Below are 21083 nucleotides of genomic sequence, written 5' to 3' on the forward strand. Positions count from 1 at the left end.
CTATCCGGTGGCAAACTTGTTTCAAAATTGGACCTGACCTCAGCTTACATGACCCAGGAGCTGGCGAGTGAGTCGAAGAAGCTGACCACCATCACGACACACAAGGAGTTGTTTGAGTATAACAGATGTCCGTTCGGGATTCGTTCGGCCGCCGCGATCTTCCAACGAAATATGGAAAGCCTCCTCAAGTCGATTCCAAGGACGGTGGTTTTTCAAGACGACATCCTCATCACGGGTCGCCATACTGAAGAACACCTCCACAACCTGGAGGAGGTGCTACGCAGACTGGACCTGGTAGGTCTGCGACTGAAAAAGGCAATGTGCGTCTTCCTAGCTCCAGAGGTAGAATTCCTGGGGATGAGAGTAGCAGCAGATGGGATCAGACCTACTGCGTCCAAAACAGAAGCGATCCAGAGAGCACCCAGACCCCATAACACGACGGAGCTGCGTTCATTCCTAGGGCTCCTGAACTATTTTGGCAACTTTCTTCCCAAATTGAGCACGCTGTTAGAGCCGCTACACATGCTCCTACGCAAAGGTCGCGATTGGGTCTGGGGGACAGCCAGGAAAGGGCTTTTGATAGAGCACGCAATTTGTTATGCTCCAACAAACTGTTAACGTTATATGACCTGTGTAAGAAACTAGCTTTAACGTGCGATGCGTCGTCCTATGGGGTCGGGTGTGTGTTGCAGCATGTGAATGCCAATGGTCAGTTACAGCCGGTAGCTTATGCCTCCAGAAGTCTGTCCCAGGCAGAAAGGGGCTACGGGATGGTAGAAAAGGAAGCACTAGCATGTGTATATGCAGTAAAAAAAAATGCACCAGTACCTGTTTGGCAGGAAATTTGAGTTGGAGACAGATCACAAACCCCTAACGTCCCTTTTGGCCGACAACAAGGCCATAAATGCAAATGTATCGGCCCACATACAGAGGTGGGCACTCACGTTAGCCGCCTATGACTACACAGTTCGGCACAGACCGGGAACTGAAAACTGTGCCGATGCACTCAGCAGGCTCCCACTAGCCACCACTGAGGGGGCAGCTGAGCATGATGCTGAGATGGTCATGTCTGTTGAAGCTTTCAAAAGCGAAGGCTCACCGTGACAGCCCATCAGATTAAAGTCTGGACAAATAAAGACCCGCTACTGTCTTTAGTTAAGAAATGTGTCCTTAATGAGGACTGGGCAGCCACGTACGGGGCATGCCCTGAGGAGTTTAAACCGTTTCATAGGCGCAAGGATGAACTCTCGATTCAGGCCGATTGCCGACTGTGGGGAAACCGAGTAGTCATGCCCCAGATGGGCAGAGAGGTGTTTATCAGAGAAATTCACAATGAGCACCCGGGCATTGTCATGATGAAGGCAATTGCCAGGTCACACGTTTGGTGGCCAGGGATAGAGGCAGACCTGGAACTTTGTGTTCGTAGGTGCAACATGTGTGCTCAGCTGGGCAACGCACCCAGGGAAGCCCCCCTTAGCCCCTGGTCCTGGCCCGCCAAGCCATGGTCACGCATCCATGTGGACTACGCAGGTCCTTTCATGGGAAAAATGTTTTTGGTTGTAGTAGACGCCTACTCCAAATGGATAGAGTGTGACATTCTCAATTCAAGCACATCCTCTGCCACGGTAGAAAGTCTACGGGCAATGTTCGCCGTCCACGGTCTACTGGACGTCTTGGTCAGCGACAATGGCCCGTGCTTCACAAGCACTGAATTCCAGGACATCATGGCAGGCAATGGAATTAACCATGTTAGAACGGCACCGTTCAAGCCGGCCTCAAACGGCCAGGCGGAACAAGCAGTGCAGATAATCAAACAGGGGATGCTCAGAATCCAAGGGGGTTCCCTACAAAGCCGCTTATCACACCTCCTGTTGGCCTACAGATCCTGACCACACTAACTCACAGGGGTTCCACCCGCAGAGCTGCTAATGAAAAGGACACTCAAAACCAGGTTATCCCTTATACACTCTACTATGAAAGAAATTGTTGAGAGCAGACGTCAGTCACAATATGACTACCATGACAGGAATGCGAGGGTGCGATGTATTGATGTAAATGATCCTGTTTTTGTCCTTAATTACACTGCAGGGCCTAAATGGCTTGCAGGCACTGTGATTGCCAAAGAGGGGAATAGGGTTTTGGTAGTTAAACTTACCAATGGACAAATCTGCCGCAAACACGTGGATCAAACTAAAAGGAGGTTCAGCAACCTCATAGAAGAAGCAGAGGAAGAACACGACGTAGAGTTTACTCCACCACAGGTGACTGAACACCGGAACCAAGTGGAGGAGAGCCCAGTCACTGTGGGCAGTCCGGACAGGCCTGAGGCACCGCAAACAGCAGACACTCAGGCCAGCGCCCAACAACCGGAGCCCCAACTCAGGCGCTCTACAAGGGAGCGTAAACCACCAGAGAGACTTAACCTGTGATCCCAATAAGACTTTGGCAGAGGGAGGTGATGTCATGTATTCAACTGTCATTGTAACCCATGTATAAATTGACCTAAGTTGGATACCTTGAGAACACTGACCACAAGGGGGCGAACGTGTGGGAGACATGCCTAACCTGGACTTTCCGGTATAAAAGGGGAAGCTCCACCCACCTTCAGTCTCTTGAGGTCTTGGTAATAAAGGTAACTGGTCACAGAGTGACCTTCTCTCAAGTATGGGCCTCGTGTGCATTTATACTGTATAGTAAGGACGTATCAGGGACAGAGGGAGAGAGAGAGAGAGACTGAGACTGAGACTGAGACTGGAGCAGAGGGAGATGGAGAGGGAGACAGGGACAGAGGGAGAGAGAAACAGCAGGGGGGAGGGGCAGACAGAGAGATCGTGGGAGAGGGATAGCGAGAGATGGGTGATGTGAGTAAGTGCTGCATTTCTGACATGTTACATGGGGTGGTGTGGGGGGTGGGGCAGGCGGGCAGTGGATGCTGGTTCAAGAAGACAATGTTTATTAATGGAAGTGATTGAAGTTGAAAATACCGATACCTGTTTTTGTTCTATTCTTTTTAACACAGTGAATTAAATAACTGCAGCACTTAATATTTGTTGGTGCCCCAGCCTGTCATTTACTGACATTCTCCACGAGGGCTATGGGGATGGCATGAGGAGCACTGAACCCTGTAATTTCCCAAAACATGGCAGGCAGTTCCAGACAAATCCTCCGTGGTAGGATACCAGGAGATGTCGGAGGGGGAGCTTCATTCCCCCTGGGTGAGAGTATGAAAGGAAGAAGATATTGGACCACAGTAACAAGTGGGACATATTGACCTCCAGTTTATCAATCGGACTTTGGATGTCCGGCTTACATCATCGACCTGCCCCAACATCCTCTGGTAGGGCGGAGCCTTTGATCCACAATCAAACAGGTGGCAGTCGTGCTGACAGTGAAACTCTTTGACATCTGTCGACCCTGAATCCTGGTTGCGAGGGAGAATGGAGCTTTGGTGCCCAGACAGGGTGCAGGGAGTTGTACTTTTGCTCAGCGAGTTGAACGAGCCCGGTGACTGTTGGTTGAGGTTGTCCCGTCCCCTGTTCAGACGACACTGAAGTGTAGACTTACCGAGCTGCTGTTGGGAATGGGGATCTTCTCCTCCACCTGGCTCTGGAATGTCATGTCCATGGGAGCGAAGGATCCTGACCCACTGATGCTACTGCGACTTGTGTCAATCATTTTCAGAGGCTTGTCTGAAAACAGATACAAATATATTACAGCTCAGGCAATGGGAGAGCACTTTATAGAGATCCAGGCACCTCACCCAATCACATCTCCCCCTGTGATCTCTCTCCCAGTGACCCCTCTCCCAGTGACCACTCTCCCTGTGACCCCTCTCCCTGTGACGCCCCTCCCAGTGACCCCTCTCCCAGTGACCCCTCTCCCTGTGACCCCTCTCCCTGTGACCCCTCTCCCAGTGACCCTTCTCCCTATGACCCCTCTCCCTGTGACCCCTCTCCCTGTGACCCCTCTCCCTGTGACCCCTCTCCCGGTGACCCCTCTCCCAGTGACCCCTCTCCCAGTGACCCTTTTCCCTATGACCCCTCTCCCGGTGACCCCTCTCCCAGTGATCCCTCTCCCAGTGACCCCTCTCCCTGTGATCTCTCTCCCTGTGACCCCTCTCCCGGTGACCCCTCTCCCTGTGACCTCTCTCCCTGTGACCTCTCTCCCTGTGACCTCTCTCCCTGTGACCTCTCTCCCAGTGACCCCTCTCCCTGTGACCCCTCTCCCTGTGACGCCCCTCCCAGTGACCTCTCTCCCTGTGACCCCTCTCCCTGTGACCCCTCTCCCGGTGACCCCTCTCCCAGTGACCCCTCTCCCAGTGACCCCTCTCCCTGTGACCTCTCTCCCTGTGACCTCTCTCCCTGTGACTCTCGTGAAACACTTTATGACTTGGCTCGTGGCTCTACTAGCAGTCGCCCACTCATCATCTGATGAGAAATGGCAGGCAATGTCATCCCCGGCACAGATGGAGTGCTTTCATGCCTGTGCCTTTCAGAAAATCATAGAAATTAGAATCATAGAAATTTACAGCACAGAAGGAGGCCATTCAGCCCATTGTGTCCACGCCGGCCGACCAAGAGCTGTCCAGCCCAATCCCACTTTCCAGCTCTCGGTCCGTAGCCCTGTAGGTTACGGCACATCAAGTGCACATCCAAGTACTTTCTAAATGCAATGAGTATTTTGCCTCTACCACCCTTTCAGGCAGTGAGTTCCAGACCCCCACCACCCTCTGGGTGAAAAAAGTTCTCCTCCACTCTCCTCTAATCCTTCTATCACGTACTTTAAATCTATGCCCCCTGGTTATTGGCCTCTCTGCTAAGGGAAATAGATCCTTCCTATCCACTCAATCTAAAAGAAAGAAATACTTGCATTTATAGAGCACCTTTCATGACCACCGGACATCCCAAAGCGCTTTGTTGCCAATGAAGTACTTTTGGAGTGTAGTCACTGGTGTAATGTGGGAAACGCAGCAGCCAATTTGCGCACAGCAAGCTCCCACAAACAGCAATGTGATAATGACCAGATTATCTGTTTTTTGTTATGTTGATTGAGGGATAAATATTGGCCAGGACTCTGGGGATAACTTCCCTGCTCTTCTTCGAAATAGTGCCACGGGATCTTTTACGTCCATTTGATTGAGCAGACAGGGCTCATCCGAAAGACGTCTCATTTAACGTCTCATCCGAAAGACGGCATCTCCAACAGTGCAGCGCTCCCTCAGTACTGCACTGGAGTGTCAGCCTAGATTTTTGTGCTCAAGTCCCTGGAGTGGGACTTGAACCCACAACCTTCTGACTCAAAGGTGAGTGTGCTACGCACTGAGACACACAGGGCCTTTTTAATTTTATACACCTTAATTAGGTCTCCCCTCAGCTACCTCTGTTCCAAAGAAAACAATCCCAGCCTATCCCATCTTTCCTCACAGTTAAAATTCTCCAGGCCAGGCAACATCCTTGTAAATCTCCTCTGTACCCTCTCCAGTGCAATCACATCTATCCTGTAATGTGGTGACCAGAACTGCACGCAGTACTCCAGCTGCGGCCTAACCAGTATTTTATACAGTTCAAGCATAACCTCCCTGCTCTTATATTCTACGCCTCGGCTAATAAAGGCAAGTATCCCGTATGCCTGCTTATCGACCTCTCCTGCTACCTTCAGGGATCTGTGGACCTGCACTCCAAGGTCCCTTTGTTCCTCTACACTTTTCAGTGTCCTACCATTTAATGTGTATTCCCTTGCCTTGTCAGCCCTCCCCAAATGCATTACCTCACACTTCTCCGGATTGAACTCCATTTGCCACTGTTCTGTCCACCTGACCAGTACATAGATATCATAGTATTCATTAAGAACCATACCCACGTCTTCCACCTCCACAGTCAGTTTGTCTTTATGGTCCCTAATAGGCCCTACTCTTTCTAAAGCGAAAAGGGAAACGGGAGAGCATACAGTTTCTGCCCAATGTACAGCATAGACCTGTTGCACAACACCTTATTTACCTCACCAGCGCGACTCTTATCAAATTCCTGTAAACGGCCTTCTCCAATTTCAAGGAACTTCCCAGTTTTCCTAAGAACGGTATTTTGAAGGCTTTAACACTCAGATTTCAAGCCATCAGATATTTGGAAATCACTTTGTGTTGGTTGTGAAGCAGACACTCAGCAAGGAATTGAGGGTGGTGGGTGGGGTTTGGGTCAAAGAGAAATGAATGGTTACAGCATGTCATAGTGTGATTGCCAGTAACAAGTGATTGGCCTGGTCTGTGCTGACTCAGCCCATCATCGCAGTGGAGATGACAGTGGGTGTAGCATTTCCCTGGGGTTGCTTCGATCTCCAGCCATAACTTCGACGGAAGTTCAGGAGAAGTAGTCAGGACAGCCCCATGGAAATTCCAGATGAGTGTGTGTGTCTGTAAAAGGGGTGTACGTGCAAGTCGGGGGTAGGAGGAAACTCTCACTGACTGAATAATCACAACCCAATCCTTTTCCTTTTACAGCTTTACTGATGGATGCACACTCATTGTAGACATATGGCAGGTTCATTTGGGACCTTTTTATTTGGCACTACGCGGCCACCTAACGTTCCAAAATGTACCCAAGACGCACACTTGTGATGGAAAGTGCGCAGGACGCCATCTTGGTAAAGTAGTTTGCGCACACCGACCGACTGCTGGCAGCATGCAGTGCACAGAACTCAACAGTCAAATCAACCTCTTGAGTTAACCTCGCCCAGCTGAATATGATGTTAAACAGCATGAAGTACCGTCCGCCAATGCTAATTAAAGGGATCATGAGCTGCTTTCAGGTTTGTTGCTAGAGTATTTCCTCTGGCTGCTGGTTGACTTGCAAGCGTTTTTTGGAGAATTTCTAGAGTTCAAACCTTCGTTAATCTACAAGGAGTGAGCTGGCTGCTCTAGCTCTATATTCTTTGACACAAAACTATGCAAAGAGGTTGGCGGCAGGTCTGTTGGCCTGGTAGGGCATCCTGTGGCAATTGAGGATGACTGGGAGAATGAAAGGACAAGCTGTGAGAAGAGGGAGGAGGGGCAGCAGCAGGAGGCCAGCGGGAGCAATTCTCTCACCTCACCTTGAGGGAGGAGCAATGCAAGTGAGGCCTTGGCTTTACCCAGGAGGCTCTCACCGAGCGATGTCACCTGCTGCAGCCACAACTCCAGCCTGATAGCAGGGCGAGGACAACGCGGCCCATGGTTGTCACGGTCACCACTGCACGTACTGCGATCCCCACGCCTGCTTTCGGGCGATATCCAATTTAACTCCCTTGATATTTCCCATTCCAATACACACAATATCACACTTAGACAGATTACAATCTATCACTCCTCAGCTCACCCGATTCATCTGCCCAAACCCATTGTAACAATATCAGCCTCTCTTACACAAAGCACCCGGTAAGTGTTCAATTTTGGGATATGTTCGCCACAGTATAATGTGTGTAAATTCACTCATTTAATCCCCTCCCACAGCCCATGTACACTCTCCCCTATCATTGACTATACCCACCCATTTAATCCCCTCCCACAGCTCATGTACACACTCCCCTATCACTGACCCTACCCACCCATTTAATCCCCTCCCACAGCCCATGTACACACTCCCCTATCACTGACCCTACCCACCCATTTAATCCCCTCCCACAGCCCATGTACACTCTCCCCTATCACTGACCCTACCTACCCATTTAATACCCACCCATTTAATACCCTCCCACAGCCCATGTTTACTCCCCTATCACTGACACTACCCACCCATTTAATCCCCTCCCACAGCCCATGTACACACTCCCCTATCACTGACCCTACCCACCCATTTAATCCCCTCCCACAGCCCATGTACACACTCCCCTATCACTGACCCTACCCACCCATTTAATCCCCTCCCACAGCCCATGTACACTCGCCCCTATCATTGACTACACCCAGCCATTTAATCCCCTCCCACAGCCCATGTACACTCTCCCCTATCACTGACCCTATCCACCCATTTAATCCCCTCCCACAGCCCATGTACACTCTCCCCTATCATTGACTATACCCACCCATTTAATCCCCTCCCACAGCCCATGTACACTCTTCCCTATCACTGACTATACCCACCCATTTAATCCCCTCCCACAGCCCATGTACACACTCCCCTATCACTGACCCTACCCACCCATTTAATCCCCTCCCACAGCCCATGTACACACTCCCCTATCACTGACCCTACCCACCCATTTAATCCCCTCCCACAGCCCATGTACACGCTCCCCTATCACTGACTATACCAACCCATTTAATCCCCTCCCACAGCCCATGTACACACTCCCCTATCACTGACCCTACCTATCCATTTAATCCCCTCCCACAGCCCATGTACACACTCCCCTATCACTGACCCTACCCACCCATTTAATCCCCTCCCACAGCCCATGTACACACTCCCCTATCACTGACCCTACCCACCCATTTAATCCCCTCCCACAGCCCATATACACTCTCCCCTATCATTGACTATACCCACCCATTTAATCCCCTCCCACAGCCCATGTACACTCTCCCCTATCTTTGACTATACCCACCCATTTAATCCCCTCCCACAGCCCATGTACACTCTCCCCTATCACTGACTATACCCATCCATTAATCCCCTCCCACAGCCCATGTACACACTCCCCTATCACTGACCCTACCCACCCATTTAATACCCTCCCACAGCCCATGTACACTCCCCTATCACTGACCCTACCCACCCATTTAATCCCCTCCCACAGCCTATGTACACACTCCCCTATCACTGACCCTACCCACCCATTTAATCCCCTCCCACAGCCCATGTACACACTCCCCTATCACTGACCCTACCCACCCATGTAATCCCCTCCCACAGCCCATGTACACACTCCCCTATCACTGACCCTACCCACCCATTTAATAACCTCCCACAGCCCATGTACACACTCCCCTATCACTGACCCTACCTACCCATTTAATCCCCTCCCACAGCCCATGTACACACTCCCCTATCACTGACCCTACCCACCCATTTAATCCCCTCCCACAGCCCATGTACACGCTCCCCTATCACTGACCCTACCCACCCATTTAATCCCCTCCCACAGCCCATGTACACACTCCCCTATCACTGACCCTACCCACCCATTTAATCCCCTCCCACAGCCCATGTACACGCTCCCCTATCACTGACTATACCAACCCATTTAATCCCCTCCCACAGCCCATGTACACTCTCCCCTATCACTGACTATACCCACCCATTTAATCCCCTCCCACAGCCCATGTACACACTCCCCTATCACTGACCCTACCCACCCATTTAATCCCCTCCCACAGCCCACGTACACACTCCCCTATCACTGACCCTACCCACCCATTTAATCCCCTCCCACAGCCCATGTACACGCTCCCCGATCACTGACTATACCAACCCATTTAATCCCCTCCCACAGCCCATGTACACACTCCCCTATCACTGACCCTACCTACCCATTTAATCCCCTCCCACAGCCCATGTACACACTCCCCTATCACTGACCCTACCCACCCATTTAATCCCCTCCCACAGCCCATGTACACACTCCCCTATCACTGACCCTACCCACCCATTTAATCCCCTCCCACAGCCCATGTACACTCTCCCCTATCATTGACTATACCCACCCATTTAATCCCCTCCCACAGCCCATGTACACGCTCCCCTATCACTGACTATACCAACCCATTTAATCCCCTCCCACAGCCCATGTACACACTCCTCTATCACTGACCCTACCTACCCATTTAATCCCCTCCCACAGCCCATGTACACACTCCCCTATTACTGACCCTACCCACCCATTTAATCCCCTCCCACAGCCCATGTACACACCCCCCTATCACTGACCCTACCCACCCATTTAATCCCCTCCCACAGCCCATGTACACTCTCCCCTATCATTGACTATACCCACCCATTTAATCCCCTCCCACAGCCCATGTACACTCTCCCCTATCATTGACTATACCCACCCATTTAATCCCCTCCCACAGCCCATGTACACTCTCCCCTATCACTGACTATACCCACCCATTAATCCCCTCCCACAGCCCATGTACACACTCCCCTATCACTGACCCTACCCACCCATTTAATACCCTCCCACAGCCCATGTACACTCCCCTATCACTGACCCTACCCACCCATTTAATCCCCTCCCACAGCCTATGTACACACTCCCCTATCACTGACCCTACCCACCCATTTAATCCCCTCCCACAGCCCATGTACACACTCCCCTATCACTGACCCTACCCACCCATTTAATCCCCTCCCACAGCCCATGTACACACTCCCCTATCACTGACCCTACCCACCCATTTAATACCCTCCCACAGCCCATGTACACACTCCCCTATCACTGACCCTACCTACCCATTTAATCCCCTCCCACAGCCCATGTACACACTCCCCTATCACTGACCCTACCCACCCATTTAATACCCTTCCACAGCCCATGTACACGCTCCCCTATCACTGACTATACCCACCCATTTAATCCCCTCCCACAGCCCATGTACACACTCCCCTATCACTGACCCTACCTACCCATTTAATCCCCTCCCACAGCCCATGTACACACTCCCCTATCACTGACCCTACCCACCCATTTAATCCCGTCCCACAGCCCATGTACACACTCCCCTATCACTGACCCTACCCACCCATTTAATCCCCTCCCACAGCCCATGTACACACTCCCCTATCACTGACCCTACCCACCCATTTAATCCCCTCCCACAGCCCATTTACACTCTCCCTAAGAAGGTTGACCACTCCTTGCTCATTCACTTCATTACATCACTGTTATTATCCAAAATCTGCAGTGACGATCATTTCTACCTTTGCAGGCTCCCTTCTTTAACTATCAACATTCTTAGCCTCATGAACTCCCCTTGAGCTCCCACATCCCCTCCGTCACTAAAGCTATCACCAGCAGGCTTGTTCTCTTTGTGCCAAGCATTTCTTTTGTGTTCTGAACTCTTTATTAAGCCCAAGTTCTTCTCTGACGTGAATCCCACTCTCTGTTGCAGCGAGTGTCTTCGAACTCTTCTCTCACACTCCTGGACATCCCACAAGGTGGAGATGGACAGATTTTTGAGCGATAAGGGAGTGAAGGGTTATGGGGAGCGGGCAGGGAACTGGAGCTGAGTCCATGACCGGATCAGCCACGATCATATTAAATGGCGGAGCAGGTTCGAGGGGCCGTATGGCCAACTCCTGCTCCTTTTTCTTATGTTCTTATTGTGCACTTCCAGCTTCCAACCTCTGTCTTCCCATTGTAATCTTTCTTGTTTCTTTCTCTTTTATGAATGCCATTTAGCGGTACTCTGAATTTTCATCTCTTATTTCTTCTAAGCTCAAAATATGCATTCCTACCATCTCTCCTTCACTGTGCTGGAACTACGATTCATCATGCTGTACCTACATAACCCATTGCTACCCAGGACCGAAACCTATGGAACGCCCTTTACTCTTTCCCTCTTACTACAACAGTCAGGAGTATAAAACCCAAACTTGGGGGTCACCTAATTATTTCTCCCCTGCTCTTTTTGACCTTCCTGCTGTCCTATAGTATGGGCCTTGTGCCTTCACTTGCAGTTTAAGAATGGATCAGAATCTAGCTTGTGAAATTATGAGTGGAATAAAGATAATTGTAGATGCTGGATTTGAACCCAACGTAACATTATAACAAGAGGTGTTGGATCCCTGGAATTTAGCTCATTGGGGAAAATAAAAATAGGCAATATTCTTGACAGTATACACTCGGGCAGGTACAGAAGGTGCAGAGCTACATGCATACAAGAACAATGTCGACATGAGATTGTAAGAGTGGTGCATGTAATGTATTTGCTTCATGGGTTCTTTGCTTAAGAATTCACAGCAACACATTGCTATGAAGAACTAGTTGGTTTATTAGCAAAGGTTTAACAATCACACTACACATTACTGGTTCATCCACCAGGCTCACAACCACCTGCCTCATCGTGGATCCCCCGAACCCAACTGGCCGGGGTTTTATTGAGTCTGGTGAACATCACGTGACTGGCTAAGCCACTCCCAACTTAACAGCTCTACAACTATTTTGGCGTAAAACTTTGAATCAAGTGCCCCCTTATTAAAGGGGCACTAGAACCGACAAATTAACAAATGAAACTTTTGAACATTAAGCCAATCAAATTAAAATTTGGTTGCCGGGGGTGATGATGCACTCCAGTCCCTCTGGCGCCCACCTCTCGAGGAAGGCCGCGAGCGTACCGGAGGACACTGCGTGCTTCATCTCCAGGGACACCCTGGCTCGGATGTAACCACAGAAGAGAGGCAGGCAGTTGGGCTGAACGACCCCCTCGGCCGCCTGCTGCCTGGACCGGCTGATGGCCCCCTTGGCCGCAAAACCTGTGAGCATACTCACAGGTGCATATATTACACTGCACAAGCAAGAAATGGAGAGGGAGGGACGGAGAATATTAGATGCAATGATGTGAATCAGGATATCGCAGTGTGGGCTAAGTATAATCATTTTGTCGACCTTTACTATTGATGGGGGAGTAACTAACTTCAATACCAGTTCAGAATCTCTGATGTTACTCCCTTCAAAATCTTTTCTAATTTGACCAGAACTCTTCCCCAGAATGCTATGCTGCTTGCTTCCTCTGTATTAGGGAATTGTTTTTGGTCTTCCACCATGTACCAAAACCTATTTTATTTTTACAACATAGGAAGGACTTTAGAGCTGCTCTAATCAATAATTATTAAAGCTAATTGGGCTGATTGGAGCTCACTTTTATGGGCCAATTGTTCAAAGGTTGGAAACATTTCCCTAATAAATAGGACACAAAGTTCAAATTTGTGGAGTAATTGTTTAAAGTTTGGCCCATTTCTGTTAGCAGCTATTATTCCTCAATTGCCCTCCTTCGATTATGATCGTTGAGTTGTCCTACAGAGGACCTTTGCTGCCTGTTTTGATTGGGTTCTCCATTGATATGGTAAGTCACTGTGGCACCACCGGGAAGCTCCAATCACTGCGTTCGGTTATCTGTTTGAGGCAGTCTGTTGTAAATTTGTGAATTAGGGTCGATTGGGTTGGTCTCCCTTTCTTCCACATGTACTGTCTCCTCAGATTCGCAGCCATTTGATCAGTAATATTTATCTCGGTTCGGCAATGTCCAGCCTCCTTCAAACTATACTGTGAATAGGTTTCTGAGACTTTTTCCCCACCCGTATACACTTGCCTAGTCTTTATTTTGCACTGTTTCGAAATCTCCCATGGAGGTGGGGCAGAGATAATTAACTTTTGATCCCGCATTCAGCTTGATCATGTCCACATCTCCTCCATTGCTACACCTGCTTCCAAATCTTACATCATTATAAAGTCTGAGTCCTTCTCCTGAGTCGAATGGAATTCTTTCTGCAGCTTTCTCACACTTCTAGCAGACAGAAAAAAAGTTTAGCATCTGACTGGCGAACCTCCTCTCAATCCCAACCGCAACCACTCACTCTCGTTTTCTATTACTCTTCCTCTCTCGGTCTCTGTGGCGGCCGTTCTTCTCCCAACTTCAGGGCGACCATTAATGCTCTGAACGTTCCTCGTTTGATGCTCTTAAAGTCCAAGGGAGAAAATAGATTATAGCCCTGTTTTGGGGCGGTAACTTGCGAGAGGTGGGAAATTTAGCACCAGGCACAAATGTATTCCCGCTCGCAAGAAATTGGCTTTGGCGCTCTAGGAAGGAAGGAAGTGGAATGCTAAATCAAGCACCCCACTTCCTTCTTGGAGCGCTAACGGGGCGCAGCCTTCAGCAGCGCTGCTCATTGGACCACCAAAGGAGCGGCGAACCCGGGCTATCAGCCCAGCACTCAAGCGGAGAGCCGGGCTGAGCGATTGCGGGCAGGAATCGCAAAGATAACGGAAGGAAACATCAGCAGCAAAGGTACGTTTTTTTTCACCTCCCTCAGTCACCCTGCCTTCAATCAATCATCGCGCCGGTAACGGCCGCCCGCTCTGCCTTCAATCAATCATCGCCCCGGTAACGGCCGCCCGCTCTGCCTTCAATCAATCATTGCCCCGGTAACGGCCGCCCACCCTGCCTTCAATCAATCATCGCCCCGGTAATGGACGTCCACCCTGCCTTCAATCAATCATCGCCCCGGTAACGGCCGCCCACCCTGCCTTCAATCAATCATCGCCCCGGTAACGGCCGCCCGCCCTGCCTTCAATCAATCATCGCCCCGGTAATGGACGTCCACCCTGCCTTCAATCAATCATCGCCCCGGTAACGGCCGCCCGCACTGCCTTCAATCAATCATCGCCCCGGTAACGGCCGCCCACCCTGCCTTCAATCAATCATCGCCCCGGTAACGGCCGCCCACCCTGCCTTCAATCAATCATCGCCCCGGTAACGGCCGCCCGCACTGCCTTCAATCAATCATCGCCCCGGTAATGGCCGTCCGACCTGCCTTCAATCAATCATCGCCCCGGTAACGGCCGTCCACCCTGCCTTCAATCAATCATCGCCCTGGTAATGGCCGTCCGCCCTGCCTTCAATCAATCATCGCCCCGGTAACGGCCGTCCACCCTGCCTTCAATCAATCATCGCCCCGGTAACGGCCGCCCACCCTGCCTTCAATCAATCATCGCCCCGGTAACGGCCATCCACCCTGCCTTCAATCAATCATCGCCCCGGTAACGGCCGCCCACCCTGCCTTCAATCAATCATCGCCCCGGTAACGGCCGTCCACCCTGCCTTCAATCAATCATCACCCCGGTAACGGCCGTCCACCCTGCCTTCAATCAATCATCACCCCGGTAACGGCCGTCCACCCTGCCTTCAATCAATCATCGCCCCGGTAACGGCCATCCACCCTGCCTTCAATCAATCATCGCCCTGGTAACGGCCGTCCACCCTGCCTTCAATCAATCATCGCCCCGATAATGGCCGTCCACCCTGCCTTCAATCAATCATCGCCCTGGTAACGGCCGTCCACCCTGCCTTCAATCAATCATCGCCCCGGTAACGGCCGTCCACCCTGCCTTCAATCAATCATCGCCCCGGTAACGGCCGTCCACCCTGCCTTCAATCAATCATCGCCCCGGTAACGGCCGTCCACCCTGCCTTCAATCAATCATCGCCCTGGTAACGGCCGTCCACCCTGCCTTCAATCAATCATCGCCCCGGTAATGGCCGTCCACCCTGCCTTCAATCAATCATCGCCCCGGTAACGGCCGTCCACCCTGCCTTCAATCAATCATCGCCCTGGTAACGGCCGTCCACCCTGCCTTCAATCAATCATCGCCCTGGTAACGGCCATCCACCCTGCCTTCAATCAATCATCGCCCCGATAACGGCCGTCCACCCTGCCTTCAATCAATCATCGCCCCGGTAACGGCCGTCCACCCTGCCTTCAATCAATCATCGCCCCGGTAACGGCCATCCACCCTGCCTTCAATCAATCATCGCCCTGGTAACGGCCGTCCACCCTGCCTTCAATCAATCATCGCCCCGATAATGGCCGTCCACCCTGCCTTCAATCAATCATCGCCCTGGTAACGGCCGTCCACCCTGCCTTCAATCAATCATCGCCCCGGTAACGGCCGTCCACCCTGCCTTCAATCAATCATCACCCCGGTAACGGCCGTCCACCCTGCCTTCAATCAATCATCACCCTGGTAACGGCCGTCCACCCTGCCTTCAATCAATCATCGCCCCGGTAACGGCCGTCCACCCTGCCTTCAATCAATCATCGCCCTGGTAACGGCCGTCCACCCTGCCTTCAATCAATCATCGCCCCGATAACGGCCGTCCACCCTGCCTTCAATCAATCATCGCCCTGGTAACGGCCGTCCACCCTGCCTTCAATCAATCATCGCCCCGGTAACGGCCGTCCACCCTGCCTTCAATCAATCATCGCCCCGGTAACGGCCGTCCACCCTGCCTTCAATCAATCATCGCCCTGGTAACGGCCGTCCACCCTGCCTTCAATCAATCATCGCCCCGGTAACGGCCGTCCACCCTGCCTTCAATCAATCATCGCCCTGGTAACGGCCATCCACCCTGCCTTCAATCAATCATCACCCTGGTAATGGCCGTCCACCCTGCCTTCAATCAATCATCGCCCCGGTAACGGCCATCCACCCTGCCTTCAATCAATCATCGCCCCGATAACGGCCGTCCACCCTGCCTTCAATCAATCATCGCCCCGATAATGGACGTCCACCCTGCCTTCAATCAATCATCGCCCCGGTAACGGCCGTCCACCCTGCCTTCAATCAATCATCGCCCTGGTAACGGCCATCCACCCTGCCTTCAATCAATCATCGCCCCGGTAATGGCCGTCCACCCTGCCTTCAATCAATCATCGCCCCGGTAATGGACGTCCACCCTGCCTTCAATCAATCATCGCCCCGGTAACGGCCGTCCACCCTGCCTTCAATCAATCATCGCCCCGGTAATGGCCGTCCACCCTGCCTTCAATCAATCATCGCCCCGATAATGGACGTCCACCCTGCCTTCAATCAATCATCGCCCCGGTAATGGACGTCCACCCTGCCTTCAATCAATCATCGCCCTGGTAACGGCCGTCCACCCTGCCTTCAATCAATCATCGCCCTGGTAACGGCCGTCCACCCTGCCTTCAATCAATCATCGCCCTGGTAACGGCCATCCACCCTGCCTTCAATCAATCATCGCCCTGGTAACGGCCGTCCACCCTGCCTTCAATCAATCATCGCCCCGGTAATGGCCACCCGTCTGATCTGCAGCTGCCGGTGTTTGCGCCCGGTGCTGCTACAGGGGGGATACAGCGGGGTGATGTGCGTGCCGATAACATCACGATCTCCGGGCGCTGAAGATCAGGGCGCAATGCTGTAGTGCCGGCGCTAAACTCCCAACTTACTCACTCTTCTTCCTCCCTGCATCCTCACTGTGTTGAAATCAAGACTCATTGTGCTCTCTCCCACTCTAACTCACTCCTACCCAGGACCTCAAAACATTCAGGGGCCACAACTGCCCACTGCCCAAAACGAGTCGCACCTACCACTCTTGAAGTGTTCCAGCCAGCCCAACACATGGGGCGGCCAAACCCGAGAAATTCAGCACTTGCTGCTTTTTTTTGGAGCGGGGCGGAAGTGAGGGTGGGACGGAGTGGCCGACACTCGAAGACATCAGCACGTGCTGATGACATCATCGCGCTGGCGCGTCACAATGTCCCACCCCATCAGTTAGAGGCGAGGGCCGCTGCGAGCTCTGCAGCCACTTTCGTGGCAAACACTGGGCCACCAGAGAGGGTTTCGGCCAGGCCAGCGGCCTGGCACCCAAGCGGGGTGTCAGGCTGCCTGTTGGCGGCCCGGCTTAACCCGCGGCCATAACTGCCGGCCCAACATGGCAGTCAGCCGACAAAAACTAACATGGCATTGCCAGCAGCACCACCTTCCCTTTAAGGGTGGCCCAGCCACAGGACGGGCAATGACAAAAAAAGCTGCCGGGGGCACCGACCGGAGGCCGGGCCACTCCCACGGGGCAATACCGGGAAAGGATCCATTTCCCGAGGGGCAATTTCGGGAAGGAGTCACCGCCAGTCGGTAAGGGGTCGTCGCGGGTAAACGGGTGAAGTGGTCCCCGACACCACGGGCCTTATAGAAAGGGGCAATTTGGGCCCCTGGGACTCTGTCCCTCCTTCAGTATTTCCTTCCTCCTACAATCTGCAGGCTTTTAAAACCCACGTTTGGTGTCACTCCATCATTATTTCTTGACTTTCCTTGTCTCCGACAGAGAAACGATTTGCTCTGGTGGGAGAATCCAAAACAAGGGGTCACAATCTTAAAATTAGAGCGGGGCCATTTAGGACTGAAATCAGGAGGCACTTTTCCACACAGAGGGCAGTGGAAATCTGGACCCTCTCTGCCTCAAAAGGCTATAGACGTTGGGGTCAATTGAAACTTTCCAGACTGAGACAAGTCGATTTGTTTTTGGTAATGGTATCAAGGGAGATGGAGCAAAGACGGGCAAATGGAGTTGAGGTATGGATCAGCCATTGTCTCATTGAATGGCAGAAGAGGCTTGAGGGGCTGAATGGTCCACTCCTGTTCGTATGTTCCTTTTCAATTTTGGTAGTGGCCCTTCGCTGTGGCATTTAAATAAAAGTATTTTATGTTCTCGGGAATCTGAGGGGCTTCTATATCTGAGGTTCTACCATCAGTAAAGTACGTGTTCTACCCAAAGTCATAACCCTGTTCCCTTTCTACCAGAATCTTATGTTGGTCTGATTGAGAATCTCAATATCTACAAGATGGAGAGGCGGTGAGCGTGGGAAGAGGCCTCATCTGTCTACCAGCTCCATTTCTCTTGCTTCTTTCTATATCTCTGGCACTCCAGCTGTCTGCCATTTTCTCAGTACAGCTTTCCCAGTAAGGTATAGGAGTGGGCGTCATCCATACCAACCTTTGCTTCACCTGCCAAGAGGTATGCATAGGGCCTCAACACCAACACAATGTTTCCACTCTCCCAAAGAAACCCGAGTTGATGCATGGGAAACATCCTTCTGGGGGAAGTTAGTAAGCGAGACTCGGATTAAAACCCAAATCTCTGAATCAAGAATCTCATGCTATTTGAGTAAAGTATAAGTGCTCCATTTCTTTTGCCACAAGCCGATCCACTAAAAACTCAGAGACTGACACAAGTTCATAGACATCGCAAGCTTGCTCTCCCAAGACCCATGCTGCAACATGAAAGGCATGTACTCAGGAAAAGGATGGTAAATGTAACCCCACTATTTAAAAAAGGATGGAGAGAGAAAACAGGGAACTACAGACATCAGTAGTAGGGAAAATGCTGGAGTCTATTATAAAGGATGTGTTATGGGCACACTAAGATAATATCAACGGGAGTAAACAAAGTCAACATGGATTTATGAAAGGAAAATCGTGTTTGACAAACCTACTGGAGTTTTTTGAGGATGTAACTGATAGAATAGATAAGGGAGAACCAGTGGATGTGGTGTATTTGGATTTTCAGAAGGCCTTTGATAAAGTCCCACATAAGAGGTTAGTGTGCAAAATTAAAGCACAAAGGATTGGGGGTAGTATACTGGCGTGGATTGAAAATTGGCTAACTGACAGGAAACAGAGAGTAGGAATAAACGGGTCTTTTTTGGGGTGGCGGGCAGTGACTACTGGGGTACCACAGGGATCAGTGCTTGGGCCTCAGCTATTCACAATATATATATATAAATGATTTGGATGAGGGAACCAAATGTAATATTTCCAAGTTTGCTGATGACACAAAACTAGGTGGGATTGTGAGTTGTGAGGAGGATGCAAAGACACCGCAAGGCGATTTAGATAGGTTGAGTGAGTGGGCAAACACATGGCAGATACAGTATAACGTGGATAAATGTGAAGACCTAGGGATGTCAATCTTTCCTCATTTCATTCATTTCTGGGATCAACTGTGTGGCCCTTCTCTGCACCACCTCCAATAACCGAAACACTGTGACCAAAACTACATGCAGTACTCCAAATGTGGTCTCGCCGGGGCCAAATACAGCATTAAAATGTAGCATTATATGTACTACCTCTTGCTGTACATCCCATCATTCTCTTTGCTTTTTTTAAACAACCTGGGAAACATTGGGCTGATGGTTTTAGTGACCTGTCCAGTAAAACCCCAAGATCTCTTTCCTGCACCGATGTCTCAAGTACCCTGCACATAATCCACATCAACCTTGCCTCTGCCAAATCTCCTGAACTTACATTTCCCTGTATTAAGTGACACTTGGGGCTGGATTCACGGTCGGAGGATTCTTCGGGCGCTAATGGCGGCGGGGTGGTAAATTTTGCGCCGGGAAATGGTTTGTGACGGCAGCCAACAAATTCAGTTTCTGCGCCCTGAGTGTGGAGCGGAGCGCTAAGGGGGGGCTTTCTGGGTGCGCTAGGTCGGGTGAGCAACTGAAAATCCGTTGCTAAAGAGCCTTAAGAGAGGCCTCCCTGGAAAAAAAAATTGGCACAAAAAACGTTCCCAATATAGCCCAAATAAAGATAAATCGCAAAAATAAAACAAAATAAACCAATCACACTTACCTCGTGTGGTTGATCCTTCCCTCTCGCTGCCGGGACAGCTCGGACTGTCAGCTTTCTCGGGCAGGTTGGCTATGGGGCGCTATGGGGTCAGCGCAAAACACATTTTGAGATTGGGAAACTTGCACCAAATTTTCCGGCGGGGTGCTGGAAGCTGGTCGCCTGGGCGGTAAACATTTTCAGACCCTCCGGGGCACTAACACAGGCGCAATCGAAATGGAAATCCAGCCCTATAACTCAAATCGTTCCTCCAAATCATTTCTAAAAATTATAAATTGTGGGCCCAGCACTGAGCCTTGTGGCACTCCACTGCTAACTGGCTACCAACCAGATACCTGCCCATACCGGTCTCTCAAGCAACCATTTACCAATCGATTTGAATCCATTCCCATTGATCCCATTGTCATGTATGTACATGCTGTTTGTAGCCACTGGATGGCGTCATTGTTGGAGGCCACTGAGCAGCACACACATGGTGCTGCTCTGGTATAAAAGGCCAGCCATTTTGTGGGTCAGGCACTTTGGGCCTAAATAAAGCAGAGCCAAGGTTGTACCTTGCTTAGTTAAACAGTACTCAGTTTGAACCTTATTGCATACATAACACCCATGGACTTGGAACTTGTGCAGTAGCCCATTATGTGGGACAGTGTCACATGTCTTCCTGAAATCCAGGTAGATAACATCTACTGTCTCTCCCCTCTCTGCTGTCAGAGGATGACAGAGAAAAAATGATCAAGAGATAGCAACGGTTTGACAGAACGAGAGAGAGAGATAGACACAGAGAAAGAGGGTGAGGCAGAGAACAGGACAAAGAAAAACGTTGCCTTATGATATATTTCAGAATCCCCTCAAAGAGCATCATGTGCAATTAATTCCTCTGAAGAGTAGTTTGTTGTCATGTAGACTAACATGACTCAGAGGCACAAGGATACCCAACTGATACTGACAAAACACAGGCACACTGG

The 21083-nt window shown here is 50.8% G+C and overlaps 1 protein-coding gene across 1 annotated transcript in view; it reads right to left on the reverse strand.

Annotated features, from left to right (window-relative positions):
* The window catches only part of LOC139241032 (natural resistance-associated macrophage protein 2-like), a 148868-nt gene that overhangs the window by 108330 nt on the left and 19455 nt on the right, over positions 1-21083 (reverse strand). Inside the window, exon 2 of the mRNA XM_070869754.1 lies at positions 3565-3689. Within this exon, the coding sequence (XP_070725855.1) occupies positions 3565-3689 (125 nt within the window). The remainder of the gene's footprint in view (positions 1-3564; positions 3690-21083) is intronic.

This window comes from Pristiophorus japonicus, chromosome X (assembly GCF_044704955.1).
Source record: "Pristiophorus japonicus isolate sPriJap1 chromosome X, sPriJap1.hap1, whole genome shotgun sequence".
NCBI classification, from domain to species: Eukaryota; Metazoa; Chordata; class Chondrichthyes; family Pristiophoridae; genus Pristiophorus; species Pristiophorus japonicus.